At 38.6% G+C, this 25,808-nt stretch overlaps 1 protein-coding gene across 4 annotated transcripts in view; it reads left to right on the top strand.

Moving 5' to 3' along the window:
• PCDH11X (protocadherin 11 X-linked) overlaps positions 1-25,808 on the top strand; it is a 426,317-nt gene that overhangs the window by 63,454 nt on the left and 337,055 nt on the right. For 2 of the 4 annotated variants that reach the window (XM_038122872.1, XM_038122873.1), the window contains 2 exons: positions 1,113-1,160; positions 4,314-6,800. In XM_038122872.1, coding sequence (XP_037978800.1) covers positions 1,113-1,160; positions 4,314-6,800 — 2,535 coding nt within the window. Of the gene's footprint in view, positions 1-1,112; positions 1,161-4,313; positions 6,801-12,911; positions 16,817-25,808 lie in introns of those variants that run through there. The other 2 variants (XM_038122875.1, XM_038122874.1) reach the window with 2 other exon arrangements.

Raw genomic sequence — 25,808 nt, 5'->3', positions numbered from 1 at the left:
TATGTCTTGGAAAAACAGGCAAGGAAAAAGTGTCTGGGACCTGTCTTGTAGTTCTGCAGAAGCCCTGCAAAGATTTTCTGTGTTGTTCCATGTGAAATAACCAGCATTTAGCAAACATGCATTCTTTTCTGGACTTTCTGAAAAGATCGTAGGGTCCTTTGGACTCCAAACTACATTTCAGCCAAAGGTTTTTATTTACGTAATTACTTAATTACTGATTAAATTTCTAATGAGAAACCAATCTTTTAATATTTTTTCTTGTTCTTCCTTTTTTCCTTTCAAGAAGATTGTTAACGTGTAATAAATGTGTATTTCTAGCTTATTGCACCAGTCACTGAGATGAGTTCCTGTAGAATACTGGTAGAAGTTTGAGCTGTGCATGGCCCCTGACTTGTGTTTGACATTCAGCTGAGCCAAGGACATCTCGTGATGTGTTTGTCATTTACAGTGCCTGAAGTATTGATAATAGGAGTAGGGTGAAGATGTAGCCACGAAACAATGAGCTGCCTTTGCTCCTGTGGCTTTCTCTGGAGGTTCAGAATCCCCTTTTGAATGAAGATCGAGGACAGTGTTGATCTACCCTTTGTCAGCTCACAATGCAGACTTGTTACACACAATTACATAATTTGTATGTTTTAAGGAATAATCACTGGTAGCCTCTCTCAATCTGAATACTTTGTATCACAAGCAGTTGGGCTTGTAGCATTATTTAGCACAATATTCTTTCCCTTCCCCACTTCTTTGAGCAATTCCTGCTTTCTGCCAGTTTACTGCTCTGCAAGTGCAGGTCCCCAGGATGTTTTGGACACAGTGGACTGTGTCTCTGTTGTCAGCATTAACCAGGAGCTGATCTCTTTTCCCATTCTTCCCAACAATGCCCGGGCAGTCAGTGCTCCACAGGTTTAACAAAACCCTGTGGTGAAATGCTATGGAATGCAATACCTGTGTGTAGATTTCTGGTGCCCTTTGTCACATCCAGTCCTGTCTGCAGCACTCAGGAGCTGTTCTGGTTTACCACACTGTGTGTCCCTGTGTCGTTGATTATGTATTCATGAAACCACCTAAATGTTGCAATTTTTAAAATGCTCTCTAATTTTTTATTCACATGACAGCCCAAAACAGCTCCGAAAAGGACATTTGGATCCATTACAAATGACCAGGTAAATAAAAACAGTGGGGAGTGTTCAACAAGAAAGTTTCATTATTTGAGAGACTGTGTGTGCAAATCCATGGAAAAGGCTGTGATGAAAATTGGATAAGGAAACAGAGCTCCTGATTGCCCTGATAAGGGATCTTGTGAGCAGGGTCAGAACCTCTTTAAGCTAATCCAGCTCTGAGATGGGCATAACTTTGGTTTGCCTCCAATAGTTAGTGCTTAAATTGTATTTTTAAATTTAAAAAGTCAGTCTTGTATTTCTCACTCCCGTTCTTCTCTAAGGGTAGTGATTTCAATGGAGCAGATTATTTCTACCCGTTGTTTTAATGGGCAAAGGTGCTCTATAACTGTTCTTTATCTATTGTGCTTTTCCAATGGACTCTTGCCCTTCCCAGTGGGAACAAATCCTTCAGATCACTGGGATAATGTGCTGACTGAGGTGCAGTTCAGTCCCAATAGAAATCTGACCCTAATGGAAATTTTAACTAAAGTTTTAATGATGATAGAGCTATTTACTTCAACATCAAGAAATTAATCCTAAAGGGTTTTGTTCATGTTTCTCGCTTTAGTTTTCGATTTCTTTGCTCATAAAGGAGAGAATTAGGTATTTATAATTTTAAAAATGTATTTCTTAAATGTTTCATTGATTTTTTTGAGTGTTTAGAAGGTGAGAACTATCTGTTCTTAGAAAATGTGTTTGTTAATTTGCAGCATATCACACCTAACCTTATCTCTGAAACAATGTGAAATATTCTTGTTTCAACAACTTGAAATAGTTACTCTTGATAGAGTTAAGAGAAAGTCTACTTCTCTGTAATGGTTTTTCTGTGGTTTAAAAAGATGTCTAAACCTGTAATGAATAAACCTGAAATAGACATAGATAATATTTCTTTCCATAGAATATTATTCAAGTGTTAATAATGAACTTGGAAGAGATCTTCGCATTCTTTTCTGTTCTCTAGTCATTCACAGCTAATAATGGGCAGCTAAAGCACCACATTTTATATCAAACTCAGCTGCTTTGATGAAAAGCTCCTCTCCCATACTGGATGAGAAAAGCAGAGATGGGCTCACACACGTACAGCCATGTGAATTCAAAGGCTGCACCAAGTTCTTGTAGTTGTGGGATCTAATGACAGAATAATCAGTGCCCATCTGTCAGCTTGTGTACCAATAAAGAGGTAAAGACAGCTGACAGGTTGCTTTTACTCTGGCTTCTGTTATTTTCTTTCCTCTGGAATCTGTGTTAAAGCATAGAATATATAATTTATAATTTCTTAGTAATTATGAAATTTATTGCAAATAACTTCTAGCCAGATTGAATATGAAGAGGAGACTCACACTCTGCTTCCTATCAGCATAGAATTACCATTCTAAAATTTACCCTAATTGGTTCAAAATGTGTATCTTGATTTAGAAACAATTTGCAGGGCTTATATTTTCGTGCCTTCTGCTAAAGAAGCCAAATCTGTATTTGTTTTATTGCTTCAAAATGTGTTCCAGTTTACTTTATACTGTTCCCAGTTGCAACCTAATGTTGCCACAAATGCTGTGCAAGTGGCACAGTGATTTTTTGCATGTGTGGATGAACAGTTCTTTCCCATGAAATAAAAGATGGCTTATCTAAGGTCAAAATCTGGCTTTGAGAAACAAATCAGTGAGAGTTCAGCCTCGCTCAGAAGTGTGTAGAAGCTACAAATGCATTCACTTAGTAGTGGGTAACAAGATACAGGGAACACAAATCTTTTCCAACTAATGAGAAATAAGGAACCTTGAGCACTGGGAATGTTTTCTTTTGATTTGTTCTGGAGTGTCCCAAACCAGTTCAGAGCTCGACTGGACCTGGTCCAGTGGAAATGAGAGCATCTTTAAGGTCCCTTCCAGCACAAACCATCAATGATGCTACAGCAGTTACCTGAGTGAGGGTGAAAGAGGAGAAGAATAAACAGAGGAAGAACAGTTGCTCATTATTACAAATATTACACATAAAAAGCAACTTCTTGTTAGTCCACAATTTTATTTATGCCTTCTTTTTTTCTGGTCATCCCGTGCATTCAGCATTAGCCATCTGCGTTCTAGCCCTGCCCTTATGGAAGATGTGGCTGGAAAACTGCCTTTACATCATTCCTCTGCGTGGTGAGATATGAGAAAAGAGGATAATTACACTGTTCTTCATTGCTGCTTGTCTGAAGAGACAGCAGAAGAGAGGGAATTCAGTTCTAGATTCCAATATTTATTTTAGCAGATTTGTCAGCACTACTGTTTTTTTTTTTTTTAAAAAAGCTGTGTTTGTGCAATATATGTAGCATTTTGGTGCAGTTCCAGGGATGTTCAACAAACCCCATGAAAAATATTGATCATTTTCAAATTGATCTTGCAGTTCTGTGATATTTTTGAAATGAAAATAGGCCTTCTTTTTTTTTTTTTTTTTTCCACTGGGATTGTAATTTCACTACAAATATAAAACATATAGTGATGAATGCAGGGATAGTTTTAATGAGTTTTAAAACATATTTCTGATGAACTGTTAGGACTTAGTTTTGTCTGTATCATCTGACATCTAAATTATGTAGCAAGCACTTTATCAATGATGGTATTGGTTTGATGGGGGTTTTTTTTGGTTGGTTTGTTGTTGTTTTTTTTTTTTTTTTGGTTTGGTTTGGTTTGGTTTTTTATGCTAATGGTTTCAGATCATGTCCAGAGTTGCTCCACAAACAGAGAAACAATCCCTTTATCTATGTTGGTTTCCTTGAAATTGAATATTGGAATAGGTCCTCCAGTGACTGAACTTTGGCTTCATTCCTCATTTCCACACTCACTCATACAACAGAGGAACTGAATTACATCAGTCCAGGAATTTAATAACTTTTCTTTAGAAATAGAGAATCTGGGTGAAAAAAAACCACCATCACTGTCACATTTCCCCTTTTTCTAAAGAATCTGTTTATTGCCATGTTTGCTTTGAAGCTTTCTCAAGGCTCTGGAGCTTAAAGCAAAACTAAATATGGAAAAATGAACATAAATGTAAGAATATCTATATTCCTGTATAGAGTATATGCATAAATTTATACTCCATGACAATTTCAGAAAAATAGTGTGATATTTTTCTTTCTAAATACACTGTCAAGCTAAAGTGTGTTCTTTCTGTGTCTTGCAGGGTCAAAATGTGTTTGGTCTTGACATAACTGAGACACCTGAAGGAGATAAGTGGCCTCAACTGATTGTCCAGCAGATCCTGGACAGGGAGCAGAAGGACACCTATGTGATGAAAATCAAAGTTGAGGATGGTGGGAGCCCCCCGAGGTCCAGCACTGCCATCCTGCAGGTGACGGTGACCGATGTCAACGACAACCGCCCGGTCTTCAAGGAGAACGACATCGAGGTCAGCGTGCCCGAAAACGCCCCCGTGGGCACCTCTGTGTCCCAGCTCCACGCCACCGACGCAGACCTGGGCTCCAATGCACAAATCCACTTCTACTTCAGCAACCAGATCTCCAGCCTGGCCAAAAGGCTCTTTGCCATCGATAACACCACTGGCCTCATCACCATCAGGGAGCCGCTGGACAGGGAGGAGTCCCCTGTGCACAAGTTGACTGTTCTGGCAAGCGATGGCAGCTCCACCCCGTCAAGAGCCACGGTGACTGTTAATGTCACAGATATTAATGACAATGTCCCATCAATAGACACCAGGTACATCATCAACCCCGTGAATGGGACAGTGCTTTTGTCTGAGAAGGCTCCCCTTAATACAAAAATTGCTTTGATAACAGTGATGGACAAGGACGCTGATCAGAATGGGAAAGTTACCTGTTTTACAGATCACGATGTTCCTTTCAGGCTAAAACCAGTGTTTGATAATCAGTTTCTCCTGGAGACAGCCACGTTTCTAGACTATGAAGCTACACGGGAATATGCCATCAAAATAGTGGCTTCAGATTCAGGGAAGCCTCCCTTAAACCAGTCTGCAATGCTCCTGATCAAAATTAAGGATGAAAACGACAACGCCCCGGTTTTCACACAGCCTATCATAGGCCTTTCCATCCCTGAAAACAACGCTCCTGGTACTCAGCTGACCAAGATCAGCGCGACAGATGCTGACAGCGGGCGGAATGCCGAGATCAGCTACATCCTGGGTCCCGATGCACCCCCAATTTTCAACCTGGACCGCCGCACAGGCATCCTGACAGCAGTGAGAAAGCTGGACAGAGAAAAGCAAGACAGGTACTCTTTCACTGTGCTGGCTAAGGATAACGGGATGCCACCTTTGCAGACCAACGCCACCGTGACGGTGTCAGTGCTGGACCAGAACGATAACAGCCCTGCTTTCACACATAATGAATATAATTTCTACGTGCCAGAAAACCTGCCCATGTATGGCACGGTGGGGCTTATCACAGTTACGGACGCTGACGCGGGAGACAACGCTGCAGTCACACTCTCTATCTTAAATGGTAGAGATAATTTCATTATAGATCCGCTGACTGGTGTAATAAGGCCTAATATTACCTTTGATAGGGAGCAGCAGGGGTCATACACTTTCCAGGTGAAAGCAGTGGATGGAGGAAGACTGCAGCGTTCCTCAACTGCCAAAGTGACCATCAATGTTGTTGATGTAAATGATAACAGGCCTGTTTTTGTAATCCCCTCCTCTAATTATTCCTATGAGTTGGTCCCAACGTCAGCCAGCCCGGGGTCTGTAGTCACTAAAGTCTTTGCAGTTGATAATGACACGGGAATGAACGCAGAGCTCCGCTATAGCATCATAGGTGGGAACTCCAGGGGCTTGTTTACCATTGACCAGTTAACAGGCAATATCACTTTGAAAGAGAAGGTAATCACGTCAGATCACGGCTTGCACAGACTGGTGATCAAGGTGAACGACCTGGGACAGCCGGAGTCTCTTTACACCATAGCTCTTGTGCACTTGTTTGTGAACGAGACAGTCACCAACAGCTCCTACGTGCAAGAGCTGGTGCGTAGGAACATGGAAACTCCAGTTGGCCAGAACATTGGGGATGGTGAGATAACCCCACAGACCAATGATTATGTCAAGATCATCATTGCCATTATTGCAGGCACCATGACAGTTATTCTGGTAATTTTTGTTACCGCTTTAGTCCGGTGCCGCCAGACGCCCAGGCACAAGGTTGTCCAAAAAAATAAGCAGAGTGGTGAATGGGTTTCCCCCAACCAAGAGAATAGGCAGATCAAGAAGAAGAAGAAGAAGAAGAAGCGCTCTCCAAAGAGTCTCCTCCTCAACTTTGTGACTATTGAAGAATCTAAGCCTGATGATCCTGGCCACGAGCACATAAATGGCACTTTAGACATTCCCGTAGAGCTAGAAGAACAGACTATGGGAAAATATAACTGGGCCACCACACCAACCACATTTAAACCTGATAGCCCAGACTTAGCAAAGCACTACAAGTCTGCTTCTCCGCAGCCTACCTTTCAAATTAAACCTGAGACTCCTGTACCCCCCAAGAAGCACCATGTCATTCAGGAATTGCCTCTGGATAACACCTTTGTGGTGGGCTGTGACTCACTTTCCAAGTGCTCATCCAGCAGCTCGGACCCTTACAGTGTTTCTGAATGCAGCTGTCAAGGAGGCTTCAAGACCCCAGGCCCCATACACACCAGACAGGTAATGGAATTTTAAGGTGCTTTCTCCCTCCTTCCCTCCTTACTTTGCCAATCCCGTAACTCCAGTTTGAAGTGCTGCAGGACAAGTTCTCCTGCCAGGAGTAAAGCTTTGAGAGCCCGTATTCGATCGAGGCGCTGTAAAACAAGCAATTCCAGCTTCCTGAGTGGTAAGGGAGGAAGTGAGAAGGGAAAAGAGCATTGTCTGTGAGGAGATGGAGCAGGCAGAGATCCCTGTGGTGGTGTCCTGACTGCAGATGGCAGCATGGCACTTCCCACCTCACCGCGGGACCTCGAGCAGCTCGGAGGGCTCAGAGTGGGACTGTCCTCTCCAGCCTGGTGTGCTCAAGGGTCCAAACATTCTAGGTGGAAAGCAATAAAGCTTTAGAGGAGCTCATAAGTGGTTCTTAATATTAATGGAGTCTGGAATTGCAGCCGTCATTTGGGCATAGCTTTGCTTCAAGGTCTCTCAGGAGCAGGCGAGGATTTTCCTCCGAGAGTTTCAGGCATTTTCAGACTGGAAGGAGCCTTAAATCTGGTGGAATGACACAGCTGACAGGCAAAGTTAGGGAAAAATTAGAAGCATCAGCATAATTGAGCTCACTTATTTGCTGCTCTGCCTGATAAACCAGGTATTAGCTTCCTAGAACTGCAGTACAACAAAGGAAATGTCTAAAGAATCCTCAGCTTAAAGTTAAAAATAAATTGAGTATTCAAGTACCCTTTATTCCTCAAGACCCTACAGAAAAGCTTTAAGTCACTGGAAATAGAATCTAATATTTATCCATATTTTGAACAGTTTAATAAAACTTTTCTGTTTATCTGTTTGCTTCTCTTCCTAATTATCACAAAGTTTTCAGCGGGGGTAATTTTTCTAGTTAAGCTTTAGTTGGCTAAGGAATTAATCATTAAAGTAACACTTCAGGAGTGTTTATTTGATTATTGATAATATATTTTAACTTGATAACATGCTTAACTTAATATATTGCTTGGGAACAAATCCTCAGCATGACTTTAGTCTGGTAAATTTCTTCCTCCAGCTGAATTTTTTTCTGGGAACTTTGTTTTATTACAACTGTAGTGATAACAACATGCATGAAAAATAGCTTCTCATTCAGAGCAGTCATCATATCTTTGAAAATTTCAGGACATGTTGTTTATTTTATTCTATTTTGTTCCCTTTACCAACACAAATTTGTATGGTAATCTATTTCAGTGTGGATAACAATTTGAAGAAATTTATTTAGGTGCGTTAAGTTAAATTGCATCTCAGAAAAGCCTCTTGCCAGTTTGTTCATCTGTTTGAACTCCCATAACTCTGAGCAGAGGGCAGTGCTGTTTCCAGCATTTCTGTAGGTCTGATCTGAGTGATTTTTTCAATGGAGTTCTGGTACAGTTCCTGTGAGTCAAAAAGGTTCTGCCTTTGTCTGCTGAAACACACTTTGTCCTGCAGTAATGCTGCTAACAAAGAAAGCAAGCTCGTGACTCTCAAAGTCCCTTCTGTGGCACTAAAAACCTAGAAAGTGGCATGGGAAGCAATTCTCTTCTGCACAAGTTGGTTGGGGGAAAGAGCATTTCCTTTTATCTGTGCCTTAAAGGTCTGTGGCAGGGGGTTCCTAGCTGGAAAAGCAGAATAGAACTGTGGGGTTTTTTTTAATGTTCTCTAGCTGATACCAGCTTATCTTCATAGAGCTGCACCTAACATTGTCAGGGTGATATGGTGAATAGATAAAAAAAGAAATTATTGTTACAGTTTGTACTGATTAAGTTAAAATTGCAGCTATCCTTCTTTCAGGGATATTTTTCTGCAGAAAAGTGAGCACCTTGTTTGGAGGAAGGGTAACTAATCACCACAATGGCCCTTTACACTAATTTGTAAAAGGCAGTCACCCTTAAACACATGAATTCACATTTTAAAAAAAATTAAATTTATGTGATTTCATTAATGCATTATTTACATAAGTTGGGCCATTAGAGGAAATCCTTTGTGTTGTGTTTGACTATGACTAAATGAAAATTGTATTTTTTTGGTAAGTAAAAACAAGTAAAGAATTTCTGAAAACTCAACAGATCTTTGAAAAGTCAGTCTCACTCCTACCCTGGCTCTGCATTTGTAGTCTGGGTAGTTTTATCTCCTGTGGGGCTCTGGAAGGTGTCTCAGGGTGGGCTACTTGAGAGTTGTCTCTGTTAGCCAGCAAAAAAAAGAGAAGCAAATATAAATAGCAATAATCCTGGGGGCACAGTGTCTCCAGCTCTTGTCCCGCCACCCTTCAGCCTCAGACACCAACAGGATCCTTGTGGTTCTGGATGATTTTGCGTCAGGCACTCTCTGAATATGCAGAAAATTGTAGGACAAGTCAGTTCAGTTAAACAGGGAGATGTGCTAGTTTGAAAAGTGAAAATAAGACTCCTGATGTGAGGGGGAAATATCATCATTTATCATTTTTACCATAGTGCAGGTATTTTACGATCCAAAAGTTCTGAAGGAGTCTAAAGAAGCTTCTGTTCTCTGTGAAGTGTCTCTTCAGATTGTAATGGGGACTGATATTATTACAGGCTGCACATCTCAGCTATTGTTAGGTTTGTCCATGCAAGACTTTCCACTCAGATATTTGAAATAATATTGTGTTACAGCTAAAAATATATGTTTTCTTTGGAAGCTCTAAATTCTGTGTCTGTCTGAATGGTATCGATTCAAGTCTTTAAAGAAAGGAAATTATGCCTTTGCTTTACTGCTAAATTTGTCTAAGTGATCTATAAAATGACAGAAAGTCATTATGGCAGTTGTACTCAAAAAAGCGTGCAAGCAAAGAGGGAAAGGTTTTTCTACTAAAAACCCCCAAAATATCTCTTTAGTGGTCACGTGAGCAAATAAATACAGCAGTGCCACAGCTGAAATTTTTATAGGGAAGCAATTGGAGACTCCTGAAGCAGCTGAGGACACTGAATCTTAAACTGCAGGAAACTGAAGAGGGGAAGTTTGTTATTCCTGTAATGTCCCCTAAGAGAGAGGACAAATTTTGCTTTATTTGTATGCGAGGGCGAGGGGCAGAGGCACTGATATTACTCTGAAGTTACCAGGAGGAGTTAAACACTACCAGTGACAACAGACCCTCAGAGTAGCATGTTTTTTTTGGGGGGGATGTAGTAGAGATAATTCTTTTAAAGAAGTTTTACCAAGAGATAAATTGTGAAGGGACTTATTCATAATAAGGTTTTTCAAACTAGTATATCTGGAGTGTTAAAAATCAGTTTGTTAAAAATCAAATTGACTTTCCACGTCATCAGATTTCCATTGTTCTGGCAGTCGTGGGCCTCAGAGAAGTTTTCTTTGGTGCAGAAACATAGAGCATCTTTAAAGTTTATTTGTCTGCAAGCTTTGTAAAAGCTCAGTTATTTTTGACACTCACCTCAGTGGGAGCAAACTGTGTGAAGTGTTCCACACTGACACAAATCTTCTAATTCTCTTTGCATTTGCATGGCAATGATGAGAAGAAGGGAGAGGAGTTTGCTTCAGTCTCATTTTCATGTAACACAATTTCAAAATCTGAAATCTTTGCTCATGCACTTTAAAACAACATTCAGACATTTCAAATGCCTGCCTAGGTATCAGCCTGTCTAGTCAAAACATGCATAATTATAGAGCACAGCGTTATCTGTGGCAGCTTGACTCAAAGAAGCTAAAGCTGCAAAGATTCATCAGAACCTGCCGTGCATCCTCCTTCTTCTTGTCCCTTTCTTTCACTGAATGCTATTTCAGAGGTGCCTTTTGCTTGGAAACAGTAGAATGCATACAACAAGACCGGGGTAACCTTGGCAAATTCACTCCTCAGGTCCTGTGGTCTTTTGGGTTGTCATCTTTAACTCCAGAGCAAGATTTTTCTGACTTGAGGAACTTTGAGGCAGCACCTCTGCCAGTGGAGGAGCTGGAAGGTGCAATGCGCTCTGCTTCTGGGATTTTCTGCTTTTTTGGGGAGGTTCTCCCTGCACCCCTGGTCTCCCTGGTCTGTCAGAGAGCTCAGCTGCCCTGCCTGGACACTGCACCATGTTGGGGAAAGCTGCTGAGGGAGGGAATAGGCATGGAGATGGATTTGTCATGTTTGCTGATGCAAATCTTCATTAGTGGAGTTTCAGCTGGCGAAATTCTCTCATCTGTGAACTTCCCCACACTCATGAATAGAGATTTCAGATGACACAGTGATCTCTGCTGGTTTGGTAGGAGCTGATGGAGACAGACATTACGCTCTTACAGAAACCTGAATGGGAAGTAGCCCTCATTTCAAATATATTGCATTTTGGGCCCCCGCTGCCTCAATTCTGTGATTCCATCACTGCCTGCTTCGACCTGCTTACAGTTATGGGGTATTTGGGTTTCTGATTTAAAATGTGGTGTAATGTCATTACACCATGAGAACAGCGAGCTCAGGATGCAATGGAAGGAATATTGCAGTGTTCCTGAAAAGAACAGCTCTGAAACTCACCTGTTCCATCAATCCTTAGCTGCAGGATTATTTGTTTTGTGTAATAACAGTGAGTTTAATTTAGAGTCCTGTAATCATCAGTAGGCAGGGCTGATGCTCTGAGGTGTAAAGCAGACATAGCAATGGTGTTCTGTATTGACAAATAACAGAGTAAATTACACTCAAAGAACATTTTCTCCTAAATTTTAACTAAATAACTGTTGGTATAAGCCCTTCCTAAAAAAACATTTCAAAATGGATTACTATGATTCTAAGTATTGTTATTCTACCTTACTTTTCTGACTGGTAATTTTGCTTGTGGTTCTGATCTGCTGCCATGTACATACATATCACCAAAAAAAAAAAAAAAGAAATTTGAATTTGGAGATTTCTAATTGAAATATGAGTCAAAATGTGCAAGTCAGAAGTTAACAAGCAATTATTTAAATGTGCATCACTACTGAAGTAAAGCTGGTCAAGAAAATGCTTTTCCTCTCTGCAAGACTGGTAGAAAAATCTTCAGTTTTTTCTTTTAATACTTTTCCCTAGAAAAGCATGGAGGAAGGTAACTGGAAAGTGCCCCCTTTGCCTCATAGTAGAAGGCAAAAACAGAGCATGAAAAGGAGTGAAAAAGAAATTTGTGTTTTGTGTGAGGAAATAATGAAAGATTTTGAATATGACAAAAAAAAAAAAAAACTAAAAACTAATTCAGAGCAAACAAAGGCACTTTTTTTTCTTTTTTTTTCCCAGTAAGAGCTCATTGACTGACTTTATGCTGAAGTTGGTAAATGAGGTTCCAGCAGTAATAACTGAGTGATTTTTGTGCGAGCCAGAATGACACGCAACTCCCTCTCCAACAGCCACCTGCCTCAGGGTAGAAACAATGTAATTTTTCAAACATTAAGTGCATTTCACATCATTTTTTTTTCAGTTTCATAACTGAAAAGTTTACTCTTTTCTCCTTGTGACCTAACTGTGCTATTTCAAATGTCTTACTTAACTATAAACCATTGCTAACAGTGAAGTCTGACTTAACTCTGGTTTAATTTTCACACTTGTTTATTTTCCTGTTTTCTCCCAGAAGGTATTGCACTCAATAATCTGCAGTTGATAGCAATTTCCTGACCAGTGAGTGGCTGGTGTCTTGGGGACTGTGCTATTGACAGTGCTTTCTTTTCTGTCAAACAATTGATCAGAATGGCTCAATTTCTGTGAATCTTTAGGATTAAACCTGTTGATGATAAATGTAGATTAAAGATGCAAAATAATTCTTCAAATAAAAAATATTTTTATGCTTTTAGGAGCAATGCTTTTGCATGAAGCCCACGAGCCCCCTGTAGAACCAGTTCTAGGTGGTGCAGCACCCTTCTGACAGCTCTAATCTTGCAACAGCACTTTGGGTTTGAGTGGATAAAGCAAAAAAAGGAGTAAGAAACTTAGAATAATACCCCTGGAAGCTATTCCTGTGTCTCCTTCTGCTGCAGCACTTGTGCTCTGTGTGTAGGGCACAGGCACACCAGGAGTGGTTGCTTGCTTAGGACACCTCAGACCGCGCAGTGCTTGAGGTTCGGTAGAAATTTGGAAGCGAACGTGACAATTTATGGTGCAAATGCTGCAGGAAAGGGCTTTTCTCATGCTGTTTCTCTGTTTGCCAGCTCTGAAGGCCATCCCAGCTGATGTTATGTACTGAAGTCGTACGTGTACTCAATGATGTTAAGCCAGCAAACATGGGAACAAGGAAATAGCACGAGAAAGCCCTTTGTCCTGGCTCTGGTTGCCGAAGAAATTTATCGTCTCATCTCCAGAGGGGTTTGGAAGTGACCATGAACTGTTCAAGCTGCCCTACTGAAAGGTATCAAGGGCAAGGATTTTTTTAAAAGGAAAAGACAAAGAAATTTTAGTACGTTGTGCTATAGTGTTCTATAACGTAGTTTTGCTAAGAAAACAAAGTAATGTGACCCATCCTTCTTCACAGTTGGTGATTATGGTAAATTTATTTTGCTTGTAATCATCTTCTTGTCCCAGATTTTTTTTTCCTTATTTATTTTAGTTGAACCAATTAGGAATTTTGTTTCTATGAATATATTAAAAGGGAGCAATAAATTTTATTCACATGTTAAAAAGAGAATGTAAAGTTCTTTATACTCCCTGCGTTTAAAAGAAAAAAAACAACTGAGTTGTTGTCACTTATAGCACCATTATACATGTGAAGAGTTAAGTGTTATTTATATGTATCCATAATATTTTAATGATGATATTGCTGCTATGGATCATTAATAGAAATGATCAAGTCACTGCTTTCTCATTTTTTAGGCACCATAGTAGTAGTGAAAAACTAGTACTTCCTGCTTTCTTATCCACAACATTTTGTAATAAATGGTCACCTTTATAATAACTGGAAAGCACTCACATAACTTTTAAAAATAAAATTTCATTTTCATTTTGCTTGCTGAAGTCTAGATAATGTCCATTTAAACAGGTGCCAAACATTTAACCTTTTGAAGTGTTTTTATTTAAAAAGAAAAAGTCATAAATCCAGTGGCTTGGTTTTCAGTGTAATAAAATAAGAAATAGTAGACATAATTTATTCACTGTTAGCCAGCACATGGGGGTAAATGGCCTACTGTTGTTTCTTTTTCTTCCCCAATTATTCTTCTATAAAGTTTTTTGGGTTTTTTTTTTTTTTGGTTGGTTGGCTTTTTGTTTGGTGTTTCTTCTTTTTTTTTTAACTAAAGTTTTTTATATTATCATTTGTTATTTAGCACGGCTCATTTACAAAATAAAACTTGAGTATCATAGCTTTGTTTGAAGGTTGGTTGCAAGTTATTGTATATTGCCTCACATTTTAGGGAGTAATGCTTAATATGTATCATCTATAATATTAGAATTTCATATGCAATGCAAAATCTCTTAGGAAGCAAAGGAGTATAAAGAACCCTGTTTTCTGCACTTATATGAAGACATGTAATATTAGTTTGCTAGAATAAAATGAAATACAGACACTGCTTTTAACTGGGATGTATACAGTATATAGAAATTTCTTTTAAACAAAAAAGAATTATTAATGATTCATGAATTAGACTACAACATGGAATTCTTACACATGACTGTATGTTTGATGTAAAGATATTTATAGGCTTGTACTTAATAATCACGTTGCCTCAGTTCTTGGACTGCAGAATGTCTACCATGACTGTTGCCTATAGTTTGCTCCACATTTGCTATCTGGCTCTTTAAAAAAAAAAACCAACAACCAATGTGTATTTGGCTATTTGATCTGTAAAATAAATTCTATTAATAACGAAGTACGTATTGTAATTCAGCATATTGTATTGCATAATTATAGCTAGGACTGTTACAGAGAGCTTTTCATTTCCCACGATGGGATCATTTCCTCGGGAAGAACTTCATGTACCTGTCAGACAGTTTTGCTCTTCCTATTTTTAGCAGCCTTGCAGCATTTATGCTTCAATCTAAAATCCCCCAGCACTCCCAGTGGTCAGACGTGCAGTGACATTTATTGACTCAGTGCCACAGCTCAGCCAGGTTAACATTCAGTCTGGGGTTTCTCCCAGAGGGGCCGTTTGGGGCCCCACACTCTGCTCCTGCAGTTGTTTGTGGAGGTGTTTCCTAGGTGGGTGATGGGAAAATTCAGTGATGGTTGAGTCACAGCCCTTGGGCCCCATTCCGAGTGCTTTGCCAGGCAGACAGAATGATTGCACAGGCTTTGAGTTTCTGATTTTACTTCGAGTCTTTGGATTTCTCTCCTTACAAGAATTAGGTTGGATTTCCCTTTTGAGAAAATCCCTATATATAAACTATATATATAAATCCCTATATATAAACTTAATGGTTGGTTAAGCGAAGCACCAAATAATTTCAATGCTTACATTCAAAATTTTGGGATTTTTTTTTTAACAATGAAACTTAGTAATCTCAAGTGAACATGTAGTTGCCCTCACTTTTTCCTCTGACAAGGCATAGATAGGCTGTAGCAGGTTATTTTGATTTTAGGACTGCATACCCTCTAGAAGTGCCTACTTTTCTTACACTGACTGTGAGGAGAACCTTTGATAAGTACCTTTCTTGTACCAGATGAGCCAGTTATGTGCTTTCAGAGAAGAATATACTTCATTTCAAGTTCCTTTGCTTTTAACTTAGGTGAAGCTCTAACTCTTTCCTATTATTACACTGGTCCTATCATTCTAGTTACCAATTAACAATTCTAAAAACATCTAGGATGATGTAAAAATGTCCAAAAGTTACATAAATGAAAGAAAAGGCACATCACATGGTTTAATTACTGGTCCCAATCAGTAATCTCCCTCCTCTGGTTCTCTCATGAGTCAGCCCAGCCAAATATGAGAACTTTCCAAATGCCCTGAGGGAAAGTCAGAAACCTCTGAAGTGGCTCAGTTTCATGTGTTTTGTCTGTTTCAATTTTTGTTTTCTTACATCTAAATATCAATTTTTAAAAAGTTGTTTTTTCATAGACTGGTATGAAGCTTGTTCAGAGCTCATTTCCTCCTGATGGTTGAATGGGTGCATGGAAGCCTAATGGTTATTGACCAAATATGTGTGTGTGCTGGATAATAATTTCTACACTTTTCTGTGATGAGGGCCAGTCAAAAAATTCTATTATTTTTGTTTTAAATAATATTAGTATCCTGAGTCAAAGCTAGATATATGTGTTTCAAAACCAACTCTGTTTCTCAAATGATTTCACCTAGAGAAATATTTTTTTTCCTGACTGCTTAGGAGTCAGAGTGAATTACGAGCAAAAATCACTGAGTTGACCAAATGTTACTTTTGAACTTGACAACTCATTACATTTTCTTTGGAATATCAATATATTTATCATACTTCAGCCTGCCATTATCACAGTCTCCCCAGTATAAACTTCTCAAGGAATTCCCCTTTCCTCTGGTGCTCACTGCCCCATCTCCAGAGACCCAGGCTGTGTCTGTAGGGAAAAGAGCTTTGGGTCGGTTCCAGTGCAATGTGGGGCTGAACAAAGAGAAAACTTCTTTATTTATTGCCACTTTTGGGTGGAAGTGATCCCATGGCTGCTTGCAGCCCTCCAGCACAGCAGCTAGGGCTGGCTCTCAGGTGAGCTGGTTGCAGCCAGTGCTGTGTTACCAATTATTGTGGAATTTTCTTGGATTTGTGTGTCTACCAAAGCTCCCTCCCACCTGACCTCAAACACCCCTGAGAGCAAGCGAGGCACTGCAGGAACTTTGGGGGATTGAAATCCTGCTGAGTTCAGCTCTGAAGGGCAGTAGGGGGCTGTCAGGAACAAAACTGGTTTGTGCTGTAAATAGAATTATATTTTTAACATAAACTGTAATGCTGCAGGGTTTTTTTTGTTACACTTTTCTGGTGATTTCCCATTTTACCATAAAGCATATATTTATGGTGTATCCTGGTCTTACGTATTATTTGTAAAATCTTTTTAACAAATGATTTGAATATATATTTTTGCTTTCATATTGAATTACTGAGCACTGTTCCTTTTATGTCTTATTTATCTATTTCTAAAATAAATTTGGTTGGACAATTATATTTGTTACATAGATTATATTGTGTACCTTCTGGAGAAGCACTGCTCTGGTCTGTCTGCTCAATGCATGCCCACCCCCAAGCCTCTACAGAGACTGATATTTTTCCTTGAAGCTACGATTATTAAATAACTTAACCACATGGAAGCTTTACAAGAAGAAATATGAAGGAATGTGCCTCTTTGAATAGGCATATTTATTTATTATTCTTTATTATTCTTATGCCAATTTAGAAGGGATTTTGGGATGGGTACACAGATAACGTGGCAGTTCAGCATGAGGCAGCAACTCACACCATGAAGTGTGACAGAATTCCTGATTTCAATAACATTCTGTAAGTTTAGAAACAAACGATTTTTTATTAACAATTAATTTAAGTAACTTTAAATTCATTCATTTTTTTGAAATATCTTGCATTCAATTTTTCTGGTGGAACCACAACTTTCTGTCATTTAGTGTACACACTACTAAGACAGTCTACCCTTCTGTGAGTTTTGGACATTTCTGATGGAAACTCTTACCTGGAATGGTAAAACTCTTGAGCAGCACATTTCTTTTGCCTACAACGTTTCCAAAGAAATCTAAGCAGGAATTCCAAGAGTCACATTTTTCCCAGTGATGTTTCCATGCACGTGGTGGGGGTGTTTATTTGTGTGTCTGTATTTTGTTTCCTGTGTGTGTAGGGAGCCCGAGGGTGTCTATACACATTTATCACACATTGAATTAGCAAAGGTTCTGGGCAGTAAATATTGCAACTGCAGAGATATGCCCATCCCAATATCTCTTGCTGGGAAAGATAGCCAGGCTCCAAGGATTTCAATCTGCCACAAGATTTGATTTTTGGGAAGATTTGTCTTCCCTTCTGAGAATGCACTGGGTTCTCAATATGAGAGAAAATGACTCTCAGTGATTTGGAGGTTAGGATACAAATATGAAAAGTGCAGTTTTGAGTTTTAGTGCTGCGATTCTTTCACTAGGTTATTTTACTCATTCCTGTACTGTCTCTCAGTATTCTAAAATACATTTTTTTCATACTAAAAAGACTCATATTCTTAAATGTTACCACTGAAAATGTAGCAAAATGACACATTTGTATTTTCTTCAAATTGCGAGCTTCTGCCTATTTCATAAACAGACACATGTAAATCAGATTCAGTTATTTATATGCGTGGAGATGGATTTTAAGCGTGATATCAAGAATTTTTCAGGGGCATTATTGACTTTTTGCAATCTTTTAAATAGGTTTTGTTCAGTTGTGTTCTCATTTCCAAGGAAGGTGTTCAGTCAAGCTGAAATCACTTATTTCCAATAAAAGCTGAATGATGATATCAGAGGTATGAGGTTTGATTTCTCATTGCTGAATTCCAGCTAAGAATTACGAGTTGAATTTTGGTCTGTTGTCCTCAGCATTGTTTTCATCCTTTCCTGAGGGAACTCCCATGGCTGTTGGATGGATGAGATGCCCTCTGCTCCTGTTCTCTGTTTTCTCCTGGGCTGTGAGATGAAAGTCTCCAATAATAGGTTTTCCCCCACAAAAATACTTTTCCTAGGTCTGGATCTAAGCCATCCATGTGCTGCTGGTTTTTCCCTCCCTCTCTTGTATGAGGAAGAAACCAACATTGGACAAATCCTGTTTTTTTCCAGACCCTTGGGCATGTGTGTTTCAGGCAAGCAAATGAACTTCAGACAGGTGACTGGAACTTGGGAAGTCCTTCCCTTTGAATGTTTAGAGCATTTGAGTAATTGGAAACTACTTAAAATTTTGGGATTTTCTGGCAACCAGACTTGGCCAGTGTCTGCCCAGCCAAGGTCGTGACAACGTGCAGGATTTGGGGGGAGTTAGGATGGGAAGGGATGAGGGGAAAGGAAGGTCTTCTCAGTCTGTAATTATTCTTGTGGTGAGAAACTGAATCAAAATCCTAAGTGCCACATCAGAGATCTTTGCAGACGCAGTTTTAAGTCACATGCAAGTCACATATTTCATTAATTGCATTGGTGTTGACTCATTATGGATAAAAGCTGTAGAATTCTGCTGCCAACGCTGAATATATCTGAATGTGTGGATGTGTGTTCACATCTGGGCTGAAAAGTGGTTCAGATCAGGGATTTATTGGGATTGAAAGGTAAGGTGACTTTATGGTATTATTGACTGGTTTTTGTAGATTGCTAAAAATTGTTTCCCTCCCTTTGAGAAAGAATGTGTTTGGAGCTGGAAGTGAAGAAGAAAAGTAACTGAGACTTGGAAAAAATATATGGTACAGTTTTCTTTGCTATTTAACTAGAAAAAAACTACTTCAATTCCTAAAGATGCTACAAAAAGATTGAATTTTTAAAAAAAAATTATTTTTAAACTTTCCTGATGTAAAATTACAGTTTTTGTATAACAATAAACTTCCTTCTAGCTTTGTTGCATTTTGTTTCTTGAAATATACTAAAATAAATTTAAAAGCAAGTGCTTTTGCTTGCTAGTACCCAGTGATTATAACTACCTAAGCATATAGGTACAGATATTTTAAATTATACACTATGAAAGCCTAAGTATTTTCTAGCTTCTGTCTTTTTTTTTCCAAAATCTCTGGTTTTGGATGTGTTGAACATGAAACTATCTGTAGCCAACACACCAAGGAATCAAACTGAAGGTGGAAAAGGGCTTTTCTGTTTAAATAAGTCTATTTGTAAACAAAACTTCAAGAGGGGAGGAAAACATTGGCTTATGGTCTCAAGCCTAGCAGAAGGGAAGCAACAACTTCTCCAGCCTGCTGGGATTTTGATTGCTATTGATTTCAAAGTTAGAAGCCCAAACAACTGCAATTTGTACAAGGAGTGCTCCTCCCAACTCGTGTTGAACTCGGAGCTCAGCGAGAGCTCTGGCTAAGAGCTGCTGCCACTTGGAAAGGTGTGGGAGACATTGTTGTTGTTATTATTGCTGTTGTTGTTAGCAGCAGTGATCAGCACTGCTGTAGTCTCTGCTCACAGTCCGTGCTGAGTCACCCTGATCTGCAATATTTTCTACACCTGAGTGGGATCAAGGGATTTACCAAATATCCTGCAAGCAAATCTTGGTTTTCTTCTCCTTCAGATAGCAGTAAGTGACTCTACCCAAATACAGATCTCTAATATTTTTCAGAAGTCTCTCATTAGACACACTGAATGCTTACCTTTTTAACTCTTATTTTATACATTGTAGAAGCTTATACGCATAGATACAAACAAAAAGATAATTTCCTAAAACTTTTGGGGTTTTTTTATAAGCCACTATTCAAAGACATTTCCTGCTGTTTAGAAGCATGAGGCTGAATGGATTTTTCAACAGCCTGAAGTAGATTTTGAATCTAGCAAAATGACATTGTGACTAATTTAAAAAAACACGGATAAACAGATTGGTGTTTGCTTACACATGGGGGAATCATCAAACCTACTGATTTTGCAAACAAGAGGCTGGAGGATTTGATGAATACATTTTAAAAAACTCATATGGCCAAAGTTGTAAATCAGTCCCTGTTAAATGATCTTCCCTGATTCATTCCTTTTCCTCATCAGGTTTATTGTAAGACCAGCTCTGTGCATTATCACTTTGGCCAAATTTTAACTCAAATTACTTCATTTCCTGTCCATCAAATACTGTCTTTGTTCTTCCATGCTGCAAAATAATATGTGGATGGTCTAACACTGTGAGATTCTTGTTTTCTTGTCTTTAATGGATGTTTTTTCTTACTGCTATGTTTTCTTATTTTTATATTAATATATTGAAACTGTGAGGGGGAGGTTGTGTAAGAATCCAGACATTTGTAAGATCTTGCACTTGGTGTTGTGTCAGTTTGACATTTGACAACAACACTGTGGTAATAACCAAAATAATTAGTGCCAAGTGTATAAATCTTGGACAATCTATTAGAACCATTTAGGATATGTTGGTGGGTCACACAATATATATCTATTTCTTACATCAGAATTCATAAAGATCATAGAATGATAGAATCATTCAGGTTCCAAGGGATCTATGAAAGTCACCTACTCCAATCATGGGACTCAAAACCAGCTTCTTTCAGATCAGTTTTCTCTGGGTCTTGTTCAGTTGACTTCTAATAGTTTCCTCAAGAAAATACTAGAATAGGATATAGAGTCCTCAGCTGGATCCTCAAGAATGTAGAGGTGTTTGAGCAGAAATCAGAATCCTAATTGTCTTTATGAATCCACTACCCACAGGTATAAATATCCAATGAATTAAAATTACTTACAAATAATAAATAGTTTAAATATATTTGTGTGTAAATAGTTTAAATATATCTATTTGTGTGCATTTTTGGGGTGAACCCCCAGTGCACTGTTTGCTGCTCACTTGTATGGCTCATCAACTTTTGTATTCATCTTTATTGTATAGATATGTTGTGAGTTTTTATTTGAATTTCCTCTAGCTGCAATGAAAGCCCTGAGAAGTTCACACGATCCAGATCGTTTTACTCGCAATGAGCACATCAAACCTCTTCAGAAACTTATCTCGAAGGTTGCATATTAAAAGCAGACAGGAATAATTCTGTCAGGAGCAATTAAACCAGGAAAACGTAATTGGAGGCAAAAAAGGCTTTTGATGCTTCCTGTACACAAGATATACAATTATCAGCTTTCAGCTCCCAAGCATGATTTATTAGTTACAGTAGTTTGGCTTTGAAGCACTGAGCAGGGCTAAGACAGCCTGTGCTCAGCTGTGTGAGGGCTCCAACATCTGTCCTGACAATCCTCTTACAGGCTGCCTTGGAGGAATTAGGAGATGGCAACATGAGTTCTGAAATGGATATCAAACAGCCAGAGTTGGGAGAGGGGGGTTGGAAGGGGATATTCCATTATTTCATTGCCCCTTTTTAACACAATAACTCCTTGAACTGTTTGTTTTTATTATTCCAGATGGGAGCAAGATGCATTTAAATGAATAAAATGAAATAGAACAAATCAAATGCTTGGCTGCTGTTCAAGAGCTGCTAAGGCTGAGCTTTATTAAATTCACATGAGGATATGATAACTGTGGAATTTCACACAATGAACTGCACTAATCTTACTCGTGAAGAACATAATTTTTCCTGAGATAGATGAGAGAATCTGAAATTTTGTCATGAAAAAAACAAAGCCCCTTTGGAGTTTTATTTTCTGAGGGCATTCACTGCTTGAGTGAAATCTGTCCATGTCCCACAAACAGAATCTTCATGCACAATCCATTTTTACACATCAGCAGTTCCAAGGGTTTGTTCTTTCTCCATGGCAAAGAGGAGAATACTTCAAAGTAAGTTACTGTGTTCTGTGTAAAGCTATTCCCTGTGTCATCTACAGTCCCTTTAGGAATGAGCATATCTGTGCTTTAAAAGGGGACAAGAGCATGAAAATTTAAAATTATATTAGATGCATTTAATTTATATTTAAACAGGAAAAACTTAAAGCAGAGGAAACCAAATATTTTAATGATTATTTGCAGGATATAATTCACATTGATGCATTTTCTTTTTTTTGTGACTGTAGATCATTTTTATGCCTCTGCAGTAGAATGGCTGTTTGTAACTCAATGTTTTTCAGACATTTCCTGTTACTTAATGAAATTAGCATTCTTTTTAATGTGCTATTTTTCTTTATTTATTTTATTGAAACTCCAAAATTACTGTTGAAAATTTCTGATGAAATAATATTATTTTTTCCCCCCTCAGAACTACAAAAGTAAAATTCCTGATAATACTCACAGGATACATTTTGTTTCATTTTCTATTTAAATGCAGTGTAAAGCTGCATTCATAAATTATTTCCCTGTATCTGAAATGCTGAAAAGAAAATGAAAATGCTAAAACTCAGGGTTAAATGACTGAGGTCCCAAATGTATTAACCTTTTCTTTAACAAAAAAAAAAAGAAAAAAAAAAGAAAAAAAAAGAAAAAAAAAGGAGAAAAAAATTCTATCATTTCCATCTCAAAAAAAATATATGATTAGAGTGGACATCACATGGGAATAAAATTAAAAAGAGCAGAAATGAGCTGCTGATTTGATGAAATCTCACGTGTTTGGTTGGGTAATATCAAATACACCAAATTTCTTTTGTGGGGCTGATTAACTCGTTCCTTGTTGTGTCCTTTGGAAATGAGTGAGAGACACAAGCTGTCTGCTTGATCAACTGCAGGAATTCATCAAACAGAACTCACCTGGGCACACCCTGCCCCTGCTCCTGAAAATAACAGTCCAAGGGTCTGCAAAGAAGAGAATGGCCCCACAAAGCCTGAGGTGGCGTTGCTGACAGAGAACCTTCTCTCCTTGTGGAACCAGCCCAAAGAAAAGCTCAGATTTAATCAGAACTGGTTTGCCTCTCCCCATGTCAATCACAGCTTTTATGTTGATAATCTGAGGAGAACAGGGCTGGCAACACAAAGTCTACTTTTGTATTATTAAGATGAAAAGATTCTGCTGAGGTTTGATAACGCTGGAGATGCTGAGGCTGTTACAGAAACAAAATGAATATCAAATATATCTGCAAAAAGGACTTTTTATCAAGATCAAGTCCTGATGAAAAATGCCACTTAATCTTTATTTTACACCAGACAGGTTTAAAGACTGCAAGTCATGAATGTAGATCTGTATTTAATGGAGGTATTTAGTTTAGAACACTCTGTGCTAAAATATGAACCTTGAGTTCAGTTGCTTCTCATCTGATCTAAAAGAAAAAAAAAATAAATTAAAAATTAGACTCATTTATTTCATATTCAAATACAGAATGCTCTATTAATAAATTATAATTTACCAGTGGATGTCACAACCTTATGGGCAAATCTGTATAAGCTGTCATTCCAAATGAATTCTGTAGCATTTGAACTCATTTCAGTGGAACTAATTTTGTTTGTTGTTTGTTTTTAAATTATTTCTGGAAAAGAAACTGTCTGACCAGTCACTTTTAATTTATACATCTGAGAAGTACTGGGTTCCATGAGAGACAAAATCAGATTTGGTACAATGAAGCAAAAGTTGGCATGTGCTAATTTTATATGATGGGTCAGTTACTGGGGGTTTTTGTTTGTTTTTTTGGGTTTTTTTTTAGGTAGGATAAGGTTATTAGTCTGCTGTTAATTGCTTTCTGTTTAGGGTGTTATTCAGGAAGGAGAATGAGGAGCTGGAACAGGATGTTTCATTTCTGATCAAAAAAAGTGTTCAGTGATGGGAATTCTCAAGTGAGTGTATCATAATCTTCCACAGGGGCTGTGGAAGATTGGCTTACACTGTTTGTGTTCCAGGACTTGTGTGTGGCTGTAAGCTTTGTATGGATTTTCTTCTCTGTAATTGTTTTTCCTTTAGCCATCCTGTGGCCTGAGATTGGAAGGAAAAGATAAAAGGTCAGAAAGGCTTAATAGCAATTTTGTTTTTGAAAGGGAGAGGCTGGTTGATCCAGCTTAAATCTTTACAGCTGGATCAGCCAAGAACTTGAATTACAGAGACAAATGACAACTTCAAAACCTCTTGGGGTCAGCTCAGCAGCAGCTGTAACAGGAGAGTGAGAAGGAAAGGTGAAGCCGTGGGACATATGCCCATAATATTTTGAGAGGATATGCAAAACAGGTGGGAATGGAAAACCCCTTCCTTACCATGTAAACAACAAAGAAAATAAAAGAAAACTGAATTTTGTCATCTTGTTGTTGGGTGAGTGGTTGAGGATGATTGGGTTTTTCTCAATGAGAGGCAGAAGCGCATTGGCTGTAGCCCATGGGGTTTATGTCCAGGTATTGCTGAGATCTCACCAGAACAATGGTCAGACCAGATCCTCTCACACAGCAGCATCTTGTGAATATTTCAGTAGAAGTGTGAGAAGTGCTGAGGTGATGGTTTTTTTTTTTTTTACTTGTTACAATTTCCTTCTGTTTTGTTTTGCACATTTAGAGCAGAAATGCTGACAGAGGGGAGGAGGGAAGGTGTGTCAGGCCTGGATATCTCCTGTCAGAGCAGGGCAGAGAGAGGATAAGCAGAGCACCTGCAGCCCTACCGTTCACTTGGGATGATGGAATTCTGGATGTGGAAGACAGACATTCAGTGTGATTTCTTCCAAGTGATAATAGTTTCCGTTTTGAATGACTGTAAAGGTAACAGAAATATATATATATATATATTTTTTAATGAAAGGCTTAGGTTGGAATTCATTTCTTCTGTAGGAGGTGAAGGCAGAAACCACACAGAGAGAATCACTGCTGTAGCTGCCTCAAGCTCACACAAGCTGCAGTGAGTCACTCTAACTCTCTTTCCTCTAGGTACTGTGGGAGGTAACGATGTGAACACTTGGCTTTTAGATAGCTGAGGCTGAGTAAGATGGTTTCTGAAATCTAATACAAAAATAATTTTAAAAACCAGGGCTCACAAAGCTGAGAACATTTTGAAGCCGTGACCTTCAGTCCTGTAGGCAGATTGCTCTCGGTTAGAAAGTTGAGGCAATTAGAAGATGGATAACATAGAGAGGAGTTTTCAAAGTAAGTGAAAGTATTGTACTCAGATTTTTTCACCTCCGTTGACTCTACTGTTAGGGTGCTTGTTCCATGTATGTTGTTCAAAGTTGTTTGAAATATCAGTACATTTTACTGTGTAGAGAAAGATTAAATCCTCTGATACATTTCCCCTTATTTCTCTAGAATTAATTGATATGCAATTGATATGCTGTGTTAAAATGATCATATTTCTTACCATTAATTTCTCCTCATAAAATCCTTTTTGTATCTGCGTTTTTACCAGTTTGATTTACCTGCTTTACTCTTCGCCATCAGCTGACAAAGACCCAAGTGCTTCCATTCCTCTTGTTTATTTGGCATACCAGTTACAACCAGTACAAACACAACGAGCAAAGGGGCTGTGGAGAGGTTCAGTGAGGAGGCACATGCCTCAGACAAACTGCACTGGATCCTTTCATTCCAGCAGAATGAAAACCATGAATCAGGAGAAAGTGAGAAATGTCCTCAGGCAGTGGATGGTGTCAGCACTTGCTTTTTCTTGC

This window comes from Motacilla alba, chromosome 4A (assembly GCF_015832195.1).
Source record: "Motacilla alba alba isolate MOTALB_02 chromosome 4A, Motacilla_alba_V1.0_pri, whole genome shotgun sequence".
NCBI classification, from domain to species: domain Eukaryota; kingdom Metazoa; phylum Chordata; class Aves; order Passeriformes; family Motacillidae; genus Motacilla; species Motacilla alba.
The sequence above is the reverse complement of the archived record's forward strand: the minus strand, read 5'-3'. Positions and strand labels throughout refer to the sequence as shown.